Source organism: Oncorhynchus mykiss, chromosome 2, assembly GCF_013265735.2.
Source record: "Oncorhynchus mykiss isolate Arlee chromosome 2, USDA_OmykA_1.1, whole genome shotgun sequence".
Lineage (NCBI taxonomy): Eukaryota > Metazoa > Chordata > Actinopteri > Salmoniformes > Salmonidae > Oncorhynchus > Oncorhynchus mykiss.
The window spans coordinates 17,996,383-18,018,380 of record NC_048566.1 but is presented as its reverse complement, the minus strand read 5'-3'; the positions used below and the strand labels follow the sequence as shown (position 1 = coordinate 18,018,380).

The 21,998-nt window shown below is 44.9% G+C and overlaps 2 protein-coding genes across 4 annotated transcripts in view; one reads left to right on the top strand and one right to left on the bottom strand.

Moving 5' to 3' along the window:
* Positions 1-1,586, bottom strand: part of LOC110536418 (carbonic anhydrase 14-like) — a 31,121-nt gene extending 29,535 nt beyond the window's left edge. Inside the window, exons 1-2 of one of the 3 annotated variants that reach the window (XM_036940059.1) lie at positions 1,038-1,586; positions 41-61 (exon numbers count right to left, since the gene is read on the bottom strand). In XM_036940059.1, coding sequence (XP_036795954.1) covers positions 41-61; positions 1,038-1,110 — 94 coding nt within the window. In that variant the 5' untranslated portion in view covers positions 1,111-1,586. The remainder of the gene's footprint in view (positions 1-40; positions 62-1,037) is intronic. The other 2 variants (XM_036940041.1, XM_036940051.1) reach the window with 2 other exon arrangements.
* Positions 1,587-9,303: 7,717 nt separating this feature from the next.
* On the top strand, positions 9,304-18,950 carry LOC110536375 (circadian-associated transcriptional repressor). The gene is made up of 6 exons (XM_036940026.1): positions 9,304-9,517; positions 11,969-12,321; positions 12,518-12,593; positions 12,859-12,937; positions 13,607-13,787; positions 13,874-18,950. The coding sequence occupies exons 2-6, from the start codon at positions 11,971-11,973 to the stop codon at positions 14,438-14,440; spliced, it is 1,254 nt and encodes a 417-aa protein (XP_036795921.1). The 5' UTR covers positions 9,304-9,517; positions 11,969-11,970; the 3' UTR covers positions 14,441-18,950.
* Positions 18,951-21,998: the final 3,048 nt, after the last annotated feature.

Genomic DNA, 21,998 nt, shown 5'->3' with positions numbered 1-21,998 from the left:
AACTTGAAGGCCTTTTGGTTATTGAGAGAGATGTTCTTACCCGTGTACGTCCAGTACGTCACTGAAAGAGGGGAAATAAAATCACGTTTCTTCATTGTCATTCTCACAACAACACATTACAGCAGTTATCAACAATTATATTCAGTATTACTACATTCACCAAAGTATTCAACATATTGTCAGCAAGTGACATTTTCAATATGAACAGTTGTCATTGAAAAGTGAAATGATATCTCTGTAAAAATATATATGCTATATACAGTATATCTGAACTACTATATACAGTATATCTGAACTGCTATATACAGTATATCTGAACTACTATATACAGTATATCTGAACTACTATATACAGTATATCTGAACTGCTGTATACTGTATATCTGAACTACTATATACAGTATATCTGAACTGCTGTATACAGTATATCTGAACTACTATATACAGTATATCTGAAATAGTATATACAGTATATCTGAACTACTATATACAGTATATCTGAAATACTATATACAGAATATCTCAACTACTATATACAGTATATCTGAACTACTATATACCATTTATCTGAACTACCACTATACTGTTCCTTGTTCAACTACTGATTCTACTGCCACTATTCTACTGTTATTACTACTGCTACTAGTTTCTTCAACCACCACCTGCACCACCGGCACCACCACCTCCACCGGCACCACCACCTCCACCGGCACCACCATAACCACCACCACCATAACCACCACCACCACCTCCACCGCCACCACCACTACCCCCACCGCTGCACTCTTAGAAAAAAAGGTGCTATCTAGAACCCAAAAGGGTTCTTCGGCTGTCCCCATAGGGGAACCCTTTGAATAACACTTTTTGGTTCCACAGAGGAACCCAAAGGGGTTCTATCTGGAACCAAAATGGGTTTTACCTGAAACCAAAAAGGGGACAGCTGAAGAACCCTTGTGGAACCCTTTTTTCCAAGAGTGTACTACTACAACAACAAACAATAACCAAAACAAACCATCTTAAGGCTGATGTAGGTCTTACCGGCGGCGCCTGTGGTAGTTGTCCATTGCCAAAACACAAGTAATAGAGGCAGAGAGAGACCCACCAAGTCCATGTTAGCCCTCCTCTCCCATACACAACCACAGATGAGCGGACAGACAGAGAGATAGAGAGAGAGAGAGACAGGGGCTCCTGATCCAACCTGCTACAGCTCTCTAAATTAGCTCAGAGTGTGTGCGTTACACACTGGGTCCCCTCTATCATTCAAAATAGCCGTTTAGGTCTCAGTAAAGTAGAGATGGAGAGGGAAAGAGTGATTGAGTGAGAGAGAGAGCCAAGAGAGAAAGAAAGGAAGAATGCAAAGGGTGGACAAGTGAGTGGGCATGAGTCCAGTGTTGGTCACTGAAAAGCTTAGTGAAAAAACAGAGAGAGAGAGCGAGAGAGAGACAGACAGACAGACAGACAGACAGACAGAGAAAGAAAGAGCGAGAGGAGGAGAAAGAGGGAAGGAAAAATGAAAGAGTGAGTGAAGAGGGAGAATTAAAATAATAGTGGAGTATAGAGAATGGGGGGAGTGGAGGGGGTTGGAGAATTTGTGTGAGTGAAAGAGTGCTAGAGAAAGAGAGATAAAAAGAGAGGGAGCGTGAGTGATTGAAAGAGTGAGAGGGAGTAGCCGGACGTATTTCTAAACTCTGTCTGGGTTTGTTGATGTATGAGCTTGGAACAAAAGTAGACTAATCCATCCATTGGTAATCTAGATAACTCCTGTACATCGGTGAGAAAGTGGACATGTTGACATGCGTGTGTGTGTGTATGTCTTATTTGTTTGTTTTCAGTTTAATGCAACTCTAATTTCTCAGAACAAGCTGTCATTAGCATTTGCATGAAGCACTGGGCTGCAGGACAGATTATGACAGAGGGAGACAGAAGTAGGCAGAGGGAGAGATGGGGAGGAACAGACCTGCTTTAGGACCCAGAAGGATGGGGATGAACAGACCTGCTTTAGGACCCAGAAGGATGGGGAGGAACAGACCTGCTTTAGGACCCAGAAGGATGGGGATGAACAGACCTGCTTTAGATCCCAGAGGAATGGCTACTCTGCTCTGCTGTGTCTTCAAGTTTTTAAAAAAAAGGTCCTTTAAAGAGTAGAATGAATTTGCCCATAGGCACTGATCTAAAGTCAGTTCTGAGTTTCCCCCCTAACACTTAGGCTACTTAGGTTAGCATTTGGTGAAGATACACTGATCCTAGATCTGTGCTTAAGGCAACCCCTATCTGGTGCCAGATTGTCTTCTCCATGACCAATATACTAGTGTTTGATAAGAGAGGAATAATCCACATCCAAAGCAACGACTACAGGCCTGAACTGTTACCTTGGGAGCGGTGACACACTCACACACACACACACACACACACACACACACACATATAGATTCATGCTACACACATCACAACTGCTGCTACCATACTCTTATTTACTGTTACTAATACTGCACCATTTAAACACTTGGCCCCCAATCCCCCTTTCCCTGATGTGTAAATATTGTACTATAAATTGTGCCTTCCTGTGTACTTGTGCTAAAAATGTATTATGTTCTACTGAGCCACACCTTTTGGTGATGGATTGTCGAGAAGGAACCTGCAAGTAAGCATTTCGATGGACGGTGTATATCGATGTATATCATGTATCGTTAAATAAAGGCTAAATAACAACAAAAAATACATACAACTAATAAAACGTGAAACTTGAAAGTGAGAACAGACCCCTCAAGCGTTGGTAAGTGGCAAGAACAATAGTGTTTCGTCGTGCGCAGCATCAACAGGACATTTGTACAATGTATGCAAATCCTTGACGCATGAAAACAATTGTAGACGCCAGGGGGAGCCCTATTCACACGATATTGTGGATGGAGTTCTATCAACAATAGAAAGGTCACTTCGGGTCCTCTCTGTTTTGCCAGGAAATGTACATATTTTAAAACATATCTGCTATTTGCATATTATATTTGGCGGGAGATATCATTTCCATAAAACCACTGAATATGGCTAGCATATTGCTATATATAATGCTGACCACAAGTCTGTTGTTGTGAGATATGTACAATTGGTTTGTGACTCATGTGAATGCCTGGACCACCAAAATATTTGGACGTTTTCTATTATGTCTATGTGTTGTCTTGGTAGGCGTAAATTCAACAACTAGGCCTAGAGCTAAAGCCTATAACTTTTCATCTCTCGTATCAACGGTATTTTTCTTTTTACAACGCTCATTAAAAATAACCTACATCCTTTCCTCTTCCAATTTGCGCTCAGCACTGTGTAGTTGGCCGTTCAAACGTGCAACCATTGAGAAATGTTATGCAATTGCCATGACCTCTAACAGCTTTCTATTGGCTCGGGAACATCGTAGAGGGCGTGGCGAATACATTTCTCCCTATTCCATTGGTTACACATTTGTGAAGGGGGCGTGGCCTATTGGCTTCATTCACAAATCTCCGCTTGAGCGCCTCTTGTTCATGAGCGCGAGGAACTTAAAGGACCCGGCACATCTTCAGAGCGACACGTTTCCCGATCAGCAGTGTGTGTTTGCCCTCCATTAGTTTATTCCTGCCGTCGTTATCATATCATCAGAACACAGAGATTAAATAGATAACATTCCTGTGTGTTCTCTGCTTGCCAAACTGTTGTTATGGACTGTGGTCTCCCACAGCCAAACAATGTGCAGGTGCCAGGTGCAGACCACGTGAGAACACAGCCTGGAGAGAGAGAAGGCTAGTTAGTGTCTGATGTCCCCCTCTAGTCCTCTGGCTTGGCTGTCTAATAGGAGCCTGATACAGCACTGTTAAACTGGGATAGAGAGGGAAGGGGAGGAGATGTGCAGTTTACATAATCCTTCTGTATAGTGTTCCTCCAAGAGGTATACTACAAAGCAAATCAACTTGTCTAAATATTCTGAAATAACTTTTACATAAAAAAAAATATAAACTTGAAATGGGCATGGTCGAATTGACTTAACAACAAATAACACACATCTAAGTTTAGCTTCCTTAAAGAACCATAAAATCAACAGTACTTTCTGGCTATTTATCAAAGTTAGCTGGCTAACTGCTTTGTAGTATCTATCCTTCAGGTTTATCAGTTTACTGGTGTCTGATCTGTCACTACCCTCACTGACCTGGCCTCTAGTCCTCCCTACAGACACCCACCACACCTTTACCACACATATCCTTCAGGTTTATCAGTTTACTGGTGTCTGATCTGTCACTACCCTCACTGACCTGGCCTCTAGTCCTACCTACAGACACCCACCACACCTTTACCACACATATCCTTCAGGTTTATCAGTTTACTGGTGTCTGATCTGTCACTACCCTCACTGACCTGGCCTCTAGTCCTACCTACAGACACCCACCACACCTTTACCACACATATCCTTCAGGTTTATCAGTTTACTGGTGTCTGATCTGTCACTACCCTCACTGACCTGGCCTCTAGTCCTACCTACAGACACCCACCACACCTTTACCACACATATCCTTCAGGTTTATCAGTTTACTGGTGTCTGATCTGTCACTACCCTCACTGACCTGGCCTCTAGTCCTACCTACAGACACCCACCACACCTTTACCACACATATCCTTCAGGTTTATCAGTTTACTGGTGTCTGATCTGTCACTACCCTCACTGACCTGGCCTCTAGTTCTACCTACAGACACCCACCACACCTTTACCACACATATCCTTCAGACAGACCTTTTACAACAACAACGGACGTAAACTCATCGCACCCAAAATGTGACACCTACGTGCATCAACGTTCTACAGTCATGGCGTCTCAGCCTTTTCTAACCAAGGAAGTTTTCTAGGTTCCAGTCTTTCTAGTTTACTTCTCAAGCTCTGACCCTCTGGCGTATGTTAGTTCCCATGAGTCACAGTCAGCTTGTATTCCACCCATACCTGTGCTCTTCTCCATTACTTACACCATTAATACACATTGTATAGGGCTACAGAACCCTTTATTTACATCAACTACAGCTTTACTACACTGGAACTCTCATATCACAGGGAGAGCACCTGTCACTCAACCAGTTGTCCTGTCATCTTTCACCCTGGCTTTTCCCCTCCTGTCAGCCACCCAGTCATCTCAAAATAGAAAAAGATTAGATTATATCAAAGATTTTCATATTGACTGATCTAATATCACTGATCACTTTCTGGCATAGCACCCAGCTAAAGAACATTTATCCAAGAAACACTTCTGTAACTCGTCTCTCTACTATGTTATTGAACTTTAACACAATCAGTCATCAGCAGCTAGCGAGGCTCCGACTCAAGCTCTGTAGAGCCTATTGGAACTCACTGCCCCCGGTTGAGAATGCCTGAAAACACACAGACCCTAGATATGGGGGATGGGTAGAGAGGGGGGTGGGTAGAGAGGGGGATGGGTAGAGAGGGGGAAGGGTAGAGAGGGGGATGGGTAGAGAGGGGGAAGGGTAGAGAGGGGGATGGTAGAGAGGGGGAAGGGTAGAGAGGGGGATGGGTAGAGACGGGGAAGGGTAGAGAGGGGGATGGGTAGAGAGGGGGAAGGGTAGAGAGGGGGATAAGTAGAGAGGGGGATGGGTAGAGAGGGGGATAAGTAGAGAGGGGGAAGGGTAGAGAGGGGGATGGGTAGAGAGGGGGATAAGTAGAGAGGGGGAAGGGTAGAGAGGGGGATGGGTAGAGAGGGGGGTGGGTAGAGAGGGGGATGGGTAGAGAGGGGGATGGGTAGAGAGGGGGATAAGTAGAGAGGGGGATGGGTAGAGAGGGGGATAAGTAGAGAGGGGGAAGGGTAGAGAGGGGGATAAGTAGAGAGGGGGAAGGGTAGAGAGGGGGATGGGTAGAGAGGGGGATAAGTAGAGAGGGGGAAGGGTAGAGAGGGAGATGGGTAGAGAGGGGGGTGGGTAGAGAGGGGGATGGGTAGAGAGGGGGATAAGTAGAGAGGGGTATGGGTAGAGAGGGGGATAAGTAGAGAGGGGGAAGGGTAGAGAGGGGGATGGGTAGAGACGGGGGTGGGTAGAGAGGGGGATGGGTAGAGAGGGGGAAGGGTAGAGAGGGGGATAAGTAGAGAGGGGGATGGGTAGAGACGGGGGTGGGTAGAGAGGGGGATGGGTAGAGAGGGGGATAAGTAGAGAGGGGGATGGGTAGAGAGGGGGATAAGTAGAGAGGGGGATGGGTAGAGAGGGGGATGGGTAGAGACGGGGGTGGGTAGAGAAGGGGATGGGTAGAGAGGGGGATGGGTAGAGAGGGGGAAGGGTAGAGAGGGGTATGGGTAGAGAGGGGGATGGGTAGAGAGGGGGGTGGGTAGAGAGGGGGATGGGTAGAGAGGGGGATGGGTAGAGAGGGGGAAGGGTAGAGAGGGGGATGGTAGAGAGGGGGATGGGTAGAGAGGGGGAAGGGTAGAGAGGGGGATGGTAGAGAGGGGGATGGGTAGAGAGGGGGAAGGGTAGAGAGGGGGATGGGTAGAGAGGGGGAAGGGTAGAGAGGGGGATGGGGAGAGAGGGGGAAGGGTAGAGAGGGGGAAGGGTAGAGAGGGGGATGGGTAGAGAGGGGGATGGGTAGAGAGGGGGAAGGGTAGAGAGGGGGATGGGTAGAGAGGGGGATGGGTAGAGAGGGGGATGGGGAGAGAGGGGGAAGGGTAGAGAGGGGGAAGGGTAGAGAGGGGGATGGGGAGAGACGGGGGTGGGTAGAGAGGGGGATGGGTAGAGAGGGGGATGGGGAGAGAGGGGGTTGGGTAGAGAGGGGGATGGGTAAAGAGGGGGATGGGGAGTGAATGATAATGAGAGAGAGATTTTCCTTTTAGTACTTTATTTGCACATCGTTACAACACTGTACATATATTTGAAATGTCTCTATTCCTTTTTAACTTTTGTCAGTGTAAAGTTTACTGTTAATTTTATATTGTTTATTTCACTTTTGTTTATTATCTATTTCACTTGCTTTGGTAATGTAAACATGTTTCCCATGCCAATAAAGCCCTTTTAATTTAATTGAATTAAGAGAGAGAGAGAGAGAGAGAGAGAGAGAGATCGGGAGAGGTAGTGGGTGGTCGTACTCGTCAGCACCAGTGAACCCTGTGTAGGGGAGGATCACTGAGTTCATTCTGCTTTGGAATGTATGGAGGAGGAAAGCCCTTGTATTGACTTAGGACCTCACGTTAGCCTATATATAAACACCCAATAACCCACCATCATAAAGGACCTCACGTTAGCCTATATATAAACACCCAATAACCCACCATCATAAAGGACCTCACGTTAGCCTATATATACACACCCAATAACCCACCATCATAAATGCCAAGAGTGTGCAAAGCTGTCATCAAGGCAAAGGTTGGCTACTTTGAAGAATTTCAAATATAAAATATATTTTGATTTGTTTAACACTTTTTTGGTTACTACATGATTCCATATGTGTTATTTCATAGTTTTGATGTCTTTACTATTATTCTACAATGTAGAAAACAGTACTAATAAAGAAAAACCCTTGAATGAGTAGGTGTGTCCAGACCTTTGACTGGTACTGTAATGCCCAGAAAAACACCAGCAAATCTGAAAGTGATCCCTGTTTCACATCAAACCAATTAAGATATTATTAAATAAAAAGTAGCTCATACATTGCTGTACTATTTAAATAGTTAATGTTAACAACTCATTTTTAGAGCGATATGATGATAGATGTATACACAGTGTAACGATGGCCAGGTTTTCGCCAACAGGGACAGTGAATGGGAAATGGCCAGGTTATGCATGTCACATGTTGAAGAGGAGTGTTGCTGAGTTCATAGTGAGCTGGATGTATGGGGAGAGGAAGTAACCTAACACTACATATACTGTATGCTATACACTGTATACACACCCAGAAAACAGCAAATCTGAAATTATTTCCAGTTTCACATCAAAGCAATTAACACCTTTATTAAATCAAGAGTATCCTATACATTATTGTTGTGTGTGTGTGTGTGTGTGTGTGTGTGTGTGTGTGTGTGTGTGTGTGTGTGTGTGTGTGTGTGTGTGTGTGTGTGTGTGTGTGTGTGTGTGTGTGTGTGTGTGGGGGTGTGGGTGTGTGTGTGTGCTATTGTGTGGTCTCTGTGTGTGTTTGTCAAATCAATCAAATAAAAACTAATTGCATTTTACACATGTTCCCGAATACGCGTGAAATGCTTGCTTTTACAAGTCTTTCCCAACATTGCAGAGTAAAACAAAATCTAATAAAAAATCAGGAGGAATAAAATACACAAATACACAAGTGTGTGTGTGTGTGTGTGTGTGCGTGCGTGCGAGCGTATGTGTGTTGCATGGTGAAAAGGAGGGTCATTGGGTTAATGTTTAGCTGTATGTATAAGGGGATGGAAAGCTTTAGGTCCCTAAGCACCGTATGCTATATGCCTCTGTGACTATATTGGCTTTCCATGCCTAGAAGACCATATCAAATCCTAAAGTGTTTACTATTTGACCATAAAACACACAGTGAGTGAGGAGAATATTTGCATTGTTGGGAAGTTTGTGTTACCTGTCCACACATCTCTTTATTGAAAACACATCTACACATTTCTGACTTATTGAAAACCATTATTGCCTAACATTGTCCTTATGCAGTACAAAACAACACAAACAGCCACATTCACAAAAAAACATACTGGCATGGATTCTACAGGCTGTCACAGCCCATAATAACTGTATCAATGTGATCTTCGTTCTCCTATCTGTTCCTGAGGTAGCCTATTTCACACATTGATAATGACTTGTGGTTTCTCTAGATCAGAACGATGAGAACAGAACTCTGTTCCAGACCCGGTGTGAGGTGTGACCTTGAATGGTGCCGCGTAATCACGTGCGCACTTCTCATGTCCATGAGAGAACCTTTAGCCCACCAGAGTTATAGGTCTGCCTAATATAGCATTTAGGACTAGACCATCAGGTACAAATTAGTCAGCATATTGGCCTACGCCTCTATCCTAAATGTTTTATACAATATAACTCATTTTTATTCTAGGCATTCATTATAATAACTATACAGGCCTAAAAAAGCGTGCTTGTGTGCGTATGTTTACACCGCTCAGCCGTAGTAGACTGAGGCACGAGTAGACTACCCACTCAGCCCTAACCACGAGCCCCACATGCATGGGCGGGGCTTTGAGTGCCCCGCTGACCCACCAATCAGCAGGCAGTAAAGAATTCACTGGCTGCATGGATCCACCAATGGAGTTTGTAACTTCAGACGAACAACCAATAGGGCACGAACAAATGTGGGCACGTGTATCCGTGCACATGTTGAAGATCGTAAACCGTGGAGATAGAAAGAACTAGCAAAGAGGCACACCAATGAAGGTCCGGTGATCGCGAGAGGAAGGAGACTGCCGACCTGATGTTCCAACGAGTGTGAGACAAATATCGCCAAGTGGGTTACAGAGATAGACGTTATCAAGGCCGTTTCTGGCAACCGTGGCCTGTTCTACTGCTGTTATTTTGTTGCAATATTTCAGGTGAGTGTTCTCTTTAAAATGTTACATTGCTACATTCCTGCGCGGTTTACGGAATTTACTGTGATGGGCTATACCAAAGACATGATACAATGTTTCCTTAATTACGTTCGTTTTATTTAGTTTAGGCTACTCCTGATTTGTTACATCGTTGATGGTTGATGTAATACAGTGTTATAGAGCTGTAGGCTAGCGTTCATTCTAAAAGCATGGAACAATTGCTAGGCCTTTGTCAACGTCAGACTATAACATAATATATTACATTTGTCAGTGTCCGTTATAAGTATAATTATTGTGCTTAGTGTCATTTGTGTCAGTTGTAATGTTTGTGTTTGTCATGATCATGGGCCTCAAACACACACACACACACACACGCACGCACGCACACACACACACACAGACACACACACACACACACACACACACACACCACAGTCAAATTCCCCCGCAGCCTACATACCTACACGGGGCCGGGCCAACACACACACACCGAGAGAAAAAAGAAGCTGAGGAGTGTATGGGTTTTGGCTCATATGATGCAGTGGGTTGATCCATTGGTCCATGTTACGTCTTTGTATTACATAATATTGGCATGCATCCAGACATTCATCTTTACATTCCCACAAAGTCTATCCAAATGATAGGCGTAATTGGGAAAGCACAAGTCCCAGGAAAGAGCCACCATAGTTATAATCAATCTGTTATAATCGATTTTAGGATTGTTACAATAATGTTACCCAAGTGTACTGTGGTCCTTTTCTTGTAAAAATCCCAACTTCTGTGACAGACTATTAAACAGTGAAGTGAATTAATAAGTCTGTCTGTGTGTGTGTGTGTGTGTGTGTGTGTGGAATCAAAACAAATACAAATTGTAACGTGCTGAATATGATGTGTGTAGACTTTAACTTTACCGTGAAATGCTTACTTGTCTTTCCCAACAACGCAGAGTTAAACATATATCATTAAAATCAAGAGGAATAAAATACACAATTACACAAGTGTGTGTGTGTGTGTGTGTGGTTATAAAACTCACAACTTCTGTGACAGACTATTAAACAGTGAAGTGAGTTAATAAGTCTGTCTGTGTGTGGATGTGTGTGTGTTTGTGTGTGTGTTTGTGTGTGTGTGTTTGTGTGTGTGTTTGTGTGTGTGTGTGTGTTTGTGTGTGTGTGTGTGTTTCTGTGTGTGTGTGTGTGTGTGTGTGTGTGTGTGTGGTTATAAAACTCACAACTTCTGTGACAGACTATTAAAAAAAGAGGAGTGAGTTAATAAGTCTGTCTGTGTGTGGATGTGTGTGTGTGTGTGTACATTGCAGACGGACTATTATCACAGAGGGTTTTCTCTCTAGCAGAATGTGTGTGGCGAGACTTTATCAGTGAGTGTGTGGGGTGTGTTAAACGGTATGTTGTGTGTGTGTACATTTGTGTGCGTGGAAGGTGTATATACGAAAGTGTGTATTTTTGGGTGGTGGGCGTTAGACTCTGTGTGTGTGTGTGTGTGTGGAGATACTAGTGTGCTCTTGTTACCCCTCTTAATGTAGTCTGAGATCACAAACCAACAGGGACTCCCAGATTAGAGAGGGGGAGAGAGAGAGAGGGGGGTACTGTCTACAGAGGAGGGGGTTAGAGGGGAGGAAAAGAGAGGAAGAGATGGGAGGCAGACAGAAAAACAGAGGAGGGGGGTGGTATAGTGAGTGAATCAGAGTGAGGGGGGATGGAGAGAAAGAGCGAGTAAGAGGAGAGGAGCGAGAGAGAGCGAGAACCCCGGAGGCCGAGGAGGAGAGAGAGAGACCCAGCCTGCCTTATTGGATTCTACTACTGCTTATTCTACTCACACCCTTCCCCCTCGCGTTTCACTCTCTCTTTCCCCATCTCCTCGCCCTCAATGGGAGCCAGACATGCACTGCCATTGTGTGCCTACTGCATACCCCCAGTCACGCTCCACATCATGTTTAACTAGGCCACTGGTAGACCCACCATTTTGAATTGCTGTTATTATTTTGGGGTTGTAGGATTTTAAAAAAATGTCTCCCCTAAAGCAATTTCCACAGCAATGTCGCTCCTCCTCTTTCATTCAATTTCAATTGAAGGGATTTATTGGCATGGGAAACATATGTTTACATTGCCAAATCAGGTGAAATAGGTAATAAACAAAAGTGAAATGAACAATGAAAAAAAATTAACAGTAAACATTACACTCACAAAAGTTCCAAAATAATAAAGACATTTCAAATGTCATATTATGTCATATTAAGTGCAAAAGGGAAAATAAATAAACATAAATATGGGTTGGATTTTTCTTTCTCTCCGTTGAATATACAATGTCATTTGGCTGTTGTCATAGAGGACACATTTTGTTACTTGGCAGTTATTCTAAATCTTTTCTCTGTTTACCCCACTCCCCCCTGCTCTCTCGCCTCTCCCCCTTCCCCTCTCTCTCTCTCCAATCACACAGTGATGCAATCACAGGGCAGCACTTCCTCCCAGCCCTCTGTTGATTCACTGAGCTCCAGTGACAGCTACCTGTTCAACCACTCTGAGCAGGCGGAGGATGACACTGATGTCTTCCTGTCTGAACGCTCCCCCGCCGTCATCCTCGGCACTGGGGGCATGGTCAGGGGCAACGGGAGTGCCGGGGCAGAGAGTCCCGAGTCCCAGTGGGCGTGTGACGGCTTCACTGACCGCGAGGAGGAGGAGTCACAGGGTTCAGAGGTCACTGGAGGTCACCCCAGGGTCACAGCTGAGAGACAGAGAACAAGCGAGACGGAGAGAGAGAAGACAGAGGGAGACCTGCTCTTTGCCCAGAAGGTGAATGTCAGAGAGAGATGAAGGGATTGGGATGGAAGACAGGGATATATAACTAATCTTCCTACAGATGTTTGAGACTGAACCAACTTCAGAGACCACAGTACTGTACCCCATTAATAATCATCCCTCCTCTTTCTCTCTCTCTCTCTCTCTCTCTCTCTCTCTCTCTCTCTCTCTCTCTCCCCCTCCCTCCCAGTGTGCTGAGCTGCAGGGGTTTGTAAGGCCCCTACTGGAGCTGCTGAATGGACTGAAGGGGGGACGATTTGACCGTGGTAAGCACCATTCTCCTACACTGGTGTGTGATGCTGCAGCCGTATTGATCTAGTCTGTATTGATCTAGTCTGTATTGATCTAGTCTGTATTGATCTAGTCTGCAGCTACTGTGTCTGTAGTTTTCATCTGTAGGCGTATTGGTGTGTGTGTCTCGTGTCTGTGTGTGGATGTCTGGTGTGTGTGTTTGTGTGTGTGTGTTGACTGTAGCGTGTCAGACAGTGTTACAGTGAATGCTGACTGGAGGATTGTGTATTTGATTGACAGGTCTGAGTAGTTTCCAGCAGAGTGCAGCCATGGACCGCATCCAGAGGATCGTAGGGGTCTTACGGAGACCCAGCATCGGGTAAGGCCACACACACACACACACACACCTGTTTATGTGCATACTGGACTAAACCCTGCACTACTCAGTTTCAGCATTCTGTCACAACAGCAGAAAAAGAGAGATTTCATAATAAGTAGTCCAGTTTGAATGTTTAGAGAGAGAAGTGGATTTAGTCTGGATCTGTGTTTAGTAGATGAGAACAGGAAAGTTAATGTCCATGCTATTCTTAGAAGGGTTGTTTTCTAAGCCTTATAATCTTCCTCTCTCTATCTCTCCATTCTCTCCTCCCTCTATCTCTCCATTCTCTCCTCTCTCTCTATCTCTCCATTCTCTATCTCTCCATTCTCTCCTCATCTCTCCATCTCTCCATTCTCTCCTCCCTCTATCTCTTCATTCTCTCGTCCCTCTCTCTTCATTCTCTCCTCCCTCTATCTCTCCATTCTCTCCTCCCTCTATCTCTCCATTCTCTCCTCTATCTCTTCATTCTCTCCTCCCTCTATCTCTCCATTCTCTCCTCCCTCTATCTCTCCATTCTCTCCTCTCTCTCTATCTCTCCATTCTCTCCTCCCTCTATCGCTCCATTCTCTCCTCCCTCTATCGCTCCATTCTCTCCTCCCTCTATCTGTCTATTCTCTCCATCTCTCCATTCTCTCCTCCCTCTATTCTCTCCTCCCTCTATCTCCACAGGGAAAAGTATATGAACACTCTTCTCCAGGTGGAGACTATGCTGAAGATGTGGTTTCCACAGGTGTCCCCCTTTGCCCCACCTACCGCCCCTACCCTCTTCCCCCCTCACCTCTCCCCCCGGGACAGCCCCAGCAGCACCCCCCCACACAGGCACAGAGACCAGTCGCACATCCCTGTGAAGGTAAGAATACACAAACACTCACGCGCGCACTCACAATAATATGTTGATAAGTTGTGGCTGACAACATTCTCTCTGTCTCTCTCCAGAAGCGCAGACTGAGTTGGTCAGACACAGACTCTGACACCCCCCCTCCTGTACTCTTTAAGAGGCTCACCGCCAGTGGAGGAGAGAAGATGGGGAAGGAGGGGGGAGAGGTCACCTCTGCAACTTCAGGGGTACCCCCACACCCCCAGGACCCCACCATCGACCAAGAGAATGAGAGAAAGGAAGACGAGGACAGCAAAGAGAGAGAGGGAGAATCATCAAGCAACAAAGCAGGGCTCTATTCTGAGCCCGGTCCCACCTCGGTCCTTGTAGTGCCCATCCTTTCCCCCTGGAAACCAATGGAGGGGAAACAGCTGCTGCCTGTCATGCCACCTCCCACCACCAGGGGCAGTCCAGCCATGCAGGACAGCGTAATCTCTTCCACCACGCCCTTCAACAACCTCCAAAGCCAGCAGCAGCCAATCGGGTGCCAAAGCCAGCCTGTTGCCGGGAAGACTGGGAAAAAGACTGTAAAGACCTGTCAGGGGCGGGTCCAGGCTCATTCAATCACGGCAAAGCCTTTGAAAAGGGGGGAGTGTAAGAGCAGGGTTAACCCCGCCCCTTTATAGACCTGATGCACTGAGCACACTCCGCCCAGCAGGCTAGTGTGACTACGTCAACATGCTAAAGCTGCTGTGATAGGGAGAGTCAGGGGTAGAAATGGTCTGCAGTCCAAACACTTTATGTTTAGCCCCTCAGCCCTCGTACTAGCCACTCTCCCTTGGGGGAATCCCCTTTGAAACCGGATGCAATTTGATTGCCATCTTAAGTGGAGGTCCAATTCACTAACGTTTCCCCCTCGGCCCTCGATTTAGCTCGAGGGAGCGAGTGAAGAACTTTGATCACTTGCGGGGTTTATATGACCCACAATTCAATGCAAATTGTAGTCATGTATCATACTCCGGTGGCCGCGAATGTCACGTTCACTCATCACGGCTGCATTTTCGGCCTGTCAGACAAAATGATGATTCTAGCTTGCTATATATATATATGACATTGATTTTAGCGTTGCCAAATTGGCTTAGTCTCGTAGTGAGGAGCCTATAAAACCTAGCTAGCTTCATAAACATATTTTGGGGAATTCTGAAATGTATTGCAATAAATGACCAAACTAAAAAACTAGCTAGCCAGCTATGGAGCACTTTAGCTAGCTAGCTAGCTACGTTAGCTTGCTAGATACATGAATAGCTTTAAGTTGGTTGTTTTTAAGCTCAACTTCCAGATTTCCACTAAGGATGTTGCCTCCGATCATCACTCTCTAATTTGAATTTGGACTGCAGCCATAGGTTTAGGTGCTGATGAGTTTTCTTAATGATGGATCTTTTGCAACTACCTAAACGCAATTAGGACCATTAATGAAAATGATATCTGAGAGACTACAGTTATTACAACGAGGGCAGAATGTGTCCTTGTGAATCATAATCACAGTTCCATAACAATCAGATTTTTTTGCACAAATAGTGGTTGTAGATTGGAAGGTTGGTAAGCACCTCTTATAGCCCATCGCTTGTTTATAGAATATTGGATCTCTGATTGACCGAATGGTATACTCTCTTACTCCACTTAAGAAAAGGTAAATGCCACTATGCAAACTTAATCGAAACACTGTTGGCTTAGGAATATTTGGGTTTCAGGTGGGTGGAGGTGAGATGTGACGAGGAGAGGATGGTTAGAAGGACAGGTGGAATAAGATTTGGGGATTAAGGATAGTTATATTCCTGGAATGATATTCCTGGAATCTCCTCAGAGATGATGCTTCCAGTGAATAACAGCAGACAGACAGTTCAATAGACTGAGGCATTACGGATAGAAGTGAGGAATAATCATTAGACTACTGAATGACCTCTAGAGCTGAGTAACAGCAGACAGACAGTTCAATAGACAGGCATTCCGGATAGAAGTGAGGAATAATCCAACTAGCCAGATGCCATTAGACTACTGAATGACCTCTAGAGCTGAACAACATCTAAGAGGACGTGGCAGGGACCTCTACTGAAGTCTAAAGAGGTTTAGAATCGATTCAATGTCAATCCATCAACATGACACAATCTGTTTGTGAAGACGAATGCAAGGTGTTTTGGGTGAAGATCAATTATGACTGTGAAACGAATGAACCACAACTGGGTTTTATTCTGTGTGGAGAAATGTGAAGCGGGTTATCCGTTAAACAGTAAATCACATTTCAATGGCCTAACCGGTAGGGGATAGAATACCAAACAGACCTTAGATCAGCTTCTAGGGACAACTTAATCCTTTAAATGGCTCAGTGAGAGACTCTAAAGACCACCCTGAGAGAAGAGTCCACTCACAGACAGACAGAGACAGACATCCTGTTTATTTATTCACATGTTGACTTGACAACGCTGCATTTATTTATTACCTTTATTTATTAATTGGCAGCTGTGTTTCTCTCTTTGAACTTACAATTGGTTGACCGATTGGTTGACTGATGCTCTTGGGAAAGTTGCTGTACAGCGGTTTGTTTGTGGTTTTTACTGTTATGATGGGACAAATTTTAGGGGGATGATTGGACTTTTGTGCCTTTACCAAATAGGATGTGTACAAAAAAACAAAGCATTTTATTCTTTCAAAGCATTTTCTACTGCATTTTGATAATTTGCTTGTCTTTCTTAATAGCACAGTGCACAATCAGTCGAATAACACAGTACACAACGCCTAATTCCTGCCTTCAATCTCTTATCTGGCTTCCAGGGGTCTGTTGGGCAAAACTAGCTACCTACAGATCCCACAACAGCAAGGCAACCTCTACTCCAAGCTGTGCAGTGGTCATGTGTACAACACAATAGTATTCTATACATATACATCATAGTCTTCTATGAACTAACGACAGTGGCTAATTTATTTCAGTTTTTAGATTGACAGTTGCCTCTTCTCCTGGGTGTATTTTATAGTTGATTATGTAGGTCTGACTGGAGGATATGATCAGCGCTTGCTATCTCCTGGGTGTATTTTATAGTTGATTATGTAGGTCTGACTGGAGGATATGATCAGCGCTTGCTATCTCCTGGGTGTATTTTATAGTTGATTATATAGGTCTGACTGGAGGATATGATCAGCGCTTGCTATCTCCTGGGTGTATTTTATAGTTGATTATGTAGGTCTGACTGGAGGATATGATCAGAGCTTGCTATCTCCTGGGTGTATTTTATAGTTGATTATATAGGTCTGACTGGAGGATATGATCAGCGCTTGCTATCTCCTGGGTGTATTTTATAGTTGATTATATAGGTCTGACTGGAGGATATGATCAGCGCTTGCTATCTCCTGGGTGTATTTTATAGTTGATTATGTAGGTCTGACTGGAGGATATGATCAGCGCTTGCTATCTCCTGGGTGTATTTTATAGTTGATTATATAGGTCTGACTGGAGGATATGATCAGCGCTTGCTATCTCCTGGGTGTATTTTATAGTTGATTATGTAGGTCTGACTGGAGGATATGATCAGCGCTTGCTATCTCCTGGGTGTATTTTATAGTTGATTATATAGGTCTGACTGGAGGATATGATCAGCGCTTGCTATCTCCTGGGTGTATTTTATAGTTGATTATATAGGTCTGACTGGAGGATATGATCAGCGCTTGCTATCTCCTGTGTGTATTTTATAGTTGATTATGTAGGTCTGACTGGAGGATATGATCAGCGCTTGCTATCTCCTGGGTGTATTTTATAGTTGATTATATAGGTCTGACTGGAGGATATGATCAGCGCTTGCTATCTCCTGGGTGTATTTTATAGTTGATTATGTAGGTCTGACTGGAGGATATGATCAGCGCTTGCTATCTCCTGGGTGTATTTTATAGTTGATTATATAGGTCTGACTGGAGGATATGATCAGCGCTTGCTATCTCCTGTGTGCTTCTTGGCGCTCGTCAAACTTAAAAACGTGAGGATCAGAGCTAAAAGGGAGACAGTATGAATATTTATTTTGCACCATCATCGTAAGCTGCTATACATAATAGGACTAAAACATGATTGAAATATTCCTCATAACAAATCATTAATACACATGTATTTACTAATGACACATATGCCATTCAGCAGACGCTTTTTATCCAAAGCGACTTACAGTCGTTTGTGCATACATTTTCACATATGGGTGGTCCCTGGAATCAAACCCACTGTCCTGGCATTGCAAGCACTATGCTCTACCAACTGAGTTCCAGAGGAAATACACGATACAGGGTTTACAAAGAGTTTACTTATACTTAATCAACTGTTTATATGCAGAGCTTCCAGTAAAGCACTGCTAAAACAAGTTCATATGGTTGCATCCATACTCCCTATAGCTTTCTCCAAGGAGAGCCACAACTGAACACACAATCACTGGTAGCCTCCATGTTACCTACCTACTGTCTTTACTTGGGGCTGGGGGATGTTTTTATGCTTGAGGTATAAGTTGCTCTTAACCACAGGTCTATGATCAGATTTTTCCTACCCCCAATCCTAACTTTTACCATTAGGGGTTGAAAACACACCTGATCCCGGGCCTGTGGTTAAGGGCCACTTCTTCCTACTTGTGTTTTTTATACAGCTGTTTTGTGACAGAGAAACTGATTGCACAGATTTTTGTGATCTCTTTTCCATGTATGTTTTCTACTGCAGAGACCACCGCTGATTGGTCAGAAATAATATGTCTTGTTTATTTCAACTGCCTTTTTATATCTTAGTAGATGCTGTACTCACCCCCTCTACTCCTCCCCCTCTCTATCCTCCGCCCTCCCTTCTGCTCCTCTCTATCCTCCTCCCTCACTCCTCCCCTCTCTCTACTCCTCCCTCCAACCCTCTACTCCTCCCTCCCTCCTCCTCTCTATCATCCGCCCTCCCTCCTCACCCTCTCTCAACTCCTCCCTCCTTCTCTGCCACATTCTACTACTTTTGCCCTCCTCCCTTTCTCTCATATCTGTTCATCCCTTTCTCTCCCTCTCTTACCTTCTCTCTCACTATTTCTCTGTTTCTCACTCTTACTCTGCTGTCACTCTGTGTTACTCTTCGGAGTACTTTTTACATTGATGGCACAAAAATAAAATCTTTTAATAAATGAAACTTTTGAAGATTAATTTTTTGTGTTCTCTGTTATGTGTGTATGCATGGGTGTTGGTATGTTGGGTTAGAGTGTGTTGGGTTAGTGTGTATTGGTATGTGGGGTTAGAGTGTATTGGGTTAGTGTGTTGGTATGCTGGGTTAGAGTGTGTTGGTATGTTGGGTTAGAGTGTGTTGGGTTAGTGTGTATTGGTATGTGGGGTTAGAGTGTATTGGGTTAGTGTGTTGGTATGCTGGGTTAGAGTGTGTTGGTATGTTGGGTTAGAGTGTGTTGGAATGTTGGGTTAGAGTGTGTTGGTATGTTGGGTTAGAGTGTGTTGGGTTAGTGTGTTGGTATGCTGGGTTAGAGTGTGTTGGTATGTTGGGTTAGAGTGTTGGTATGTTGGGTTAGAGTGTGTTGGTATGTTCGGTTAGAGTGTGTTGGTATGTTGGGTTAGAGTGTGTTGGTATGCTGGGTTAGAGTGTGTTGTATGTTGGGTTAGAGTGTGTTGGTATGTTGGGTTAGAGTGTATTGGGTTAGAGTGTGTTTGTATGTTGGGTTAGAGTGTGTTGGTATGTTTGGTTAGAGTGTTGGTATGTTGGGATAGAGTGTGTTGGTATGTTGGGTTAGTGTGTGTTGTATGTTGGGTTAGTGTGTGTTATGTTGGGTTAGAGTGTGTTGGTATGTTGGGTTAGAGTATGTTGGGTTAGAGTGTGTTGTATGTTGGGTTAGAGTGTGTTGGTATGCTGGGTTAGAGTGTGTTGGCATGTTGGGTTAGAGTGTGTTGGTATGTTGGGTTAGAGTGTGTTGGTATGTTGGGTTAGAGTGTGTTGGTATGCTGGGTTAGAGTGTTGGTATGTTGGGTTAGAGTGTTGGTATGTTGGGTTAGAGTGTGCTGGGTTAGAGTGTGTTGGTATGCTGGGTTAGAGTGTGTTGGTATGTTGGGTTAGAGTGTGTTGGTATGTTGGGTTAGAGTGTGTTGGTATGTTGAGTTATAGTGTGTTGTATGTTGGGTTAGAGTATGTTGGTATGTTGTGTTGGTATGTTGGGTTAGAGTGTGTTGTATGTTGGGTTAGAGTGTGTTGGTATGTTGGGTTAGAGTGTGTTGGTATGTTGGGTTAGAGTGTTGGTATGTTGGGTTAGAGTGTGTTGGGTTAGAGTGTGTTGGTATGTTCAGTTAGAGTGTGTTGGTATGTTGGGTTACAGTGTGTTGGTATGCTGGGTTAGAGTGTGTTGGTATGTGGGTTAGAGTGTGTTGGTATGTTGGGATAGAGTGTTGGTATGTTGGGTTAGAGTGTATTGGTATGCTGGGTTAGAGTGTGTTGGTATGCTGGGTTAGAGTTTGTTGTATGTTGGGTTAGAGTGTGTTGGTATGTTGGGTTAGAGTGTGTTGGTATGTTGGGTTAGAGTGTGTTGGTATGTTGGGTTAGAGTGTGTTGGTATGCTGGGTTAGAGTGTGTTGGTATGCTGGGTTAGAGTGTGTTGGTATGTTGGGTTAGAGTGTGTTGGTATGTTGGGTTAGAGTGTGTTGGTATGCTGGGTTAGAGTGTGTTGGTATGCTGGGTTAGAGTGTGTTGGTATGCTGGGTTAGAGTGTGTTGGTATGCTGGGTTAGAGTGTGCTGTTCCATCAATTTCCATTATTGAAGTGAGCTGGAGTTAAGTCAGTATGTTGGCAGCAGCCACTCAATGTTAGTGGCGGCTGTTTAACAGTCTGATGGCCTTGAGATAGAAGCTGTTTTTCAGTCTCTTGGTCCCTGCTTTGATGCATCTGTACTGACCTCGCCTTCTGGATGATAGCGGGATGAACAAGCAGTGGCTCGGGTGGATCATGTCCTTGATGATCATTATGGACTTCCTGTGACATCGGGTGGTGTAGGTGTCCTGGAGGGAAGGTAGTTTGCCCCCGGTGATGTGTTGTGCAGACCTCACTACCCTCTGGAGAGCCTTACGGTTGTGGGCGGAGCAGTTGCCGTACCAGGCGGTGATACAGCCCGACAGGATGCTCTCGATTGTGCATCTGTAGAAGTTTGTGAGTGCTTTTGGTGACAAGCCACATTTCTTCAGCCTCCTGAGGTTGAAGAGGCACTGCTGCGCCTTTTTCACAACGCTGTCTGTGTGGGTGGACCAATTCAGTTTGTCCGTGATGTGTACGCCGAGGAACTTAAAACTTACTACCCTCTCCACTACTGTCCCGTCGATGTGGATAGGGGGGTGCTCCCACCTCTGTTTCCTGAAGTCCACGATCTTCTCCTTTGTTTTGTTGACTTTGAGTGTGAGGTTATTTTTCTGACACCACACACCGAGGGCCCTCACCTCCTCCCTGTAGGCTGTCTCGTCGTTGTTGGTAATCAAGCCTACCACTGTAGTGTCGTCCGCAAACTTGATGATTGAGTTGAAGGAGTGCATGGCCATGCAGTCGTGGGTGATCAGGGAGTACAGGAGAGGGCTCAGTACGCACCCTTGTGGGGCCCCAGTGTTGAGGATCAGCGGGGTGGAGATGTTGTTACCTACCCTCACCACCTGGGGGCGGCCCGTCAAGAAGTCCAGTACCCAGTTGCACAGGGCAGGGTCGAGACCCAGGGTCTCGAGCTTGATGATGAGTTTGTAGGGTACTATGGTGTTAAATGCTGAGCTGTAGTCGATGAACAGCATTCTCACATAGGTATTCCTCTTGTCCAGAAGGATTAGGGCAGTGTGCAGTGTGGTTGCGATTGCGTCGTCTGTGGACCTATTGGGGCGGTAAGCAAATTGGAGTGGGTCTAGGGTGTCAGGTAGGGTGGAGGTGAAATGGTCCTTGACTAGTTTCTCAAAGCACTTCATGATGACGGAAGTGAGTGCTACAGGGCGGTAGCCATTTAGCTCAGTTACCTTAGCTTTCTTGGGAACAGGAACAATGGTGGCCCTCTTGAAGCATGTGGAAACAGCAGACTGAGATAAGGATTGATTGACTATGTCCGTAAACACAGCAGCCAGCTGGTCTGCATATGCTCTGAGGACGCGGCTGGGAATGCTGTCTGGGCCTGCAGCCTTGCGAGGGTTAACACGTTTAAATGTTTTACTCACGTCGGCTGCAGTGAAGGAGAG

Bases quoted from the DNA above. Each gene is read 5' to 3' on its own strand.
- LOC110536375 (XM_036940026.1), top strand. From the start codon at position 11,971: ATGCAATCACAGGGCAGCACTTCCTCCCAGCCCTCTGTTGATTCACTG. The intron at 12,322-12,517 runs GTGAATGTCAGA...CCTCCCTCCCAG, and splicing joins ACCTGCTCTTTGCCCAGAAG to TGTGCTGAGCTGCAGGGGTT. The intron at 12,938-13,606 runs GTAAGGCCACAC...CTATCTCCACAG, and splicing joins TTACGGAGACCCAGCATCGG to GGAAAAGTATATGAACACTC.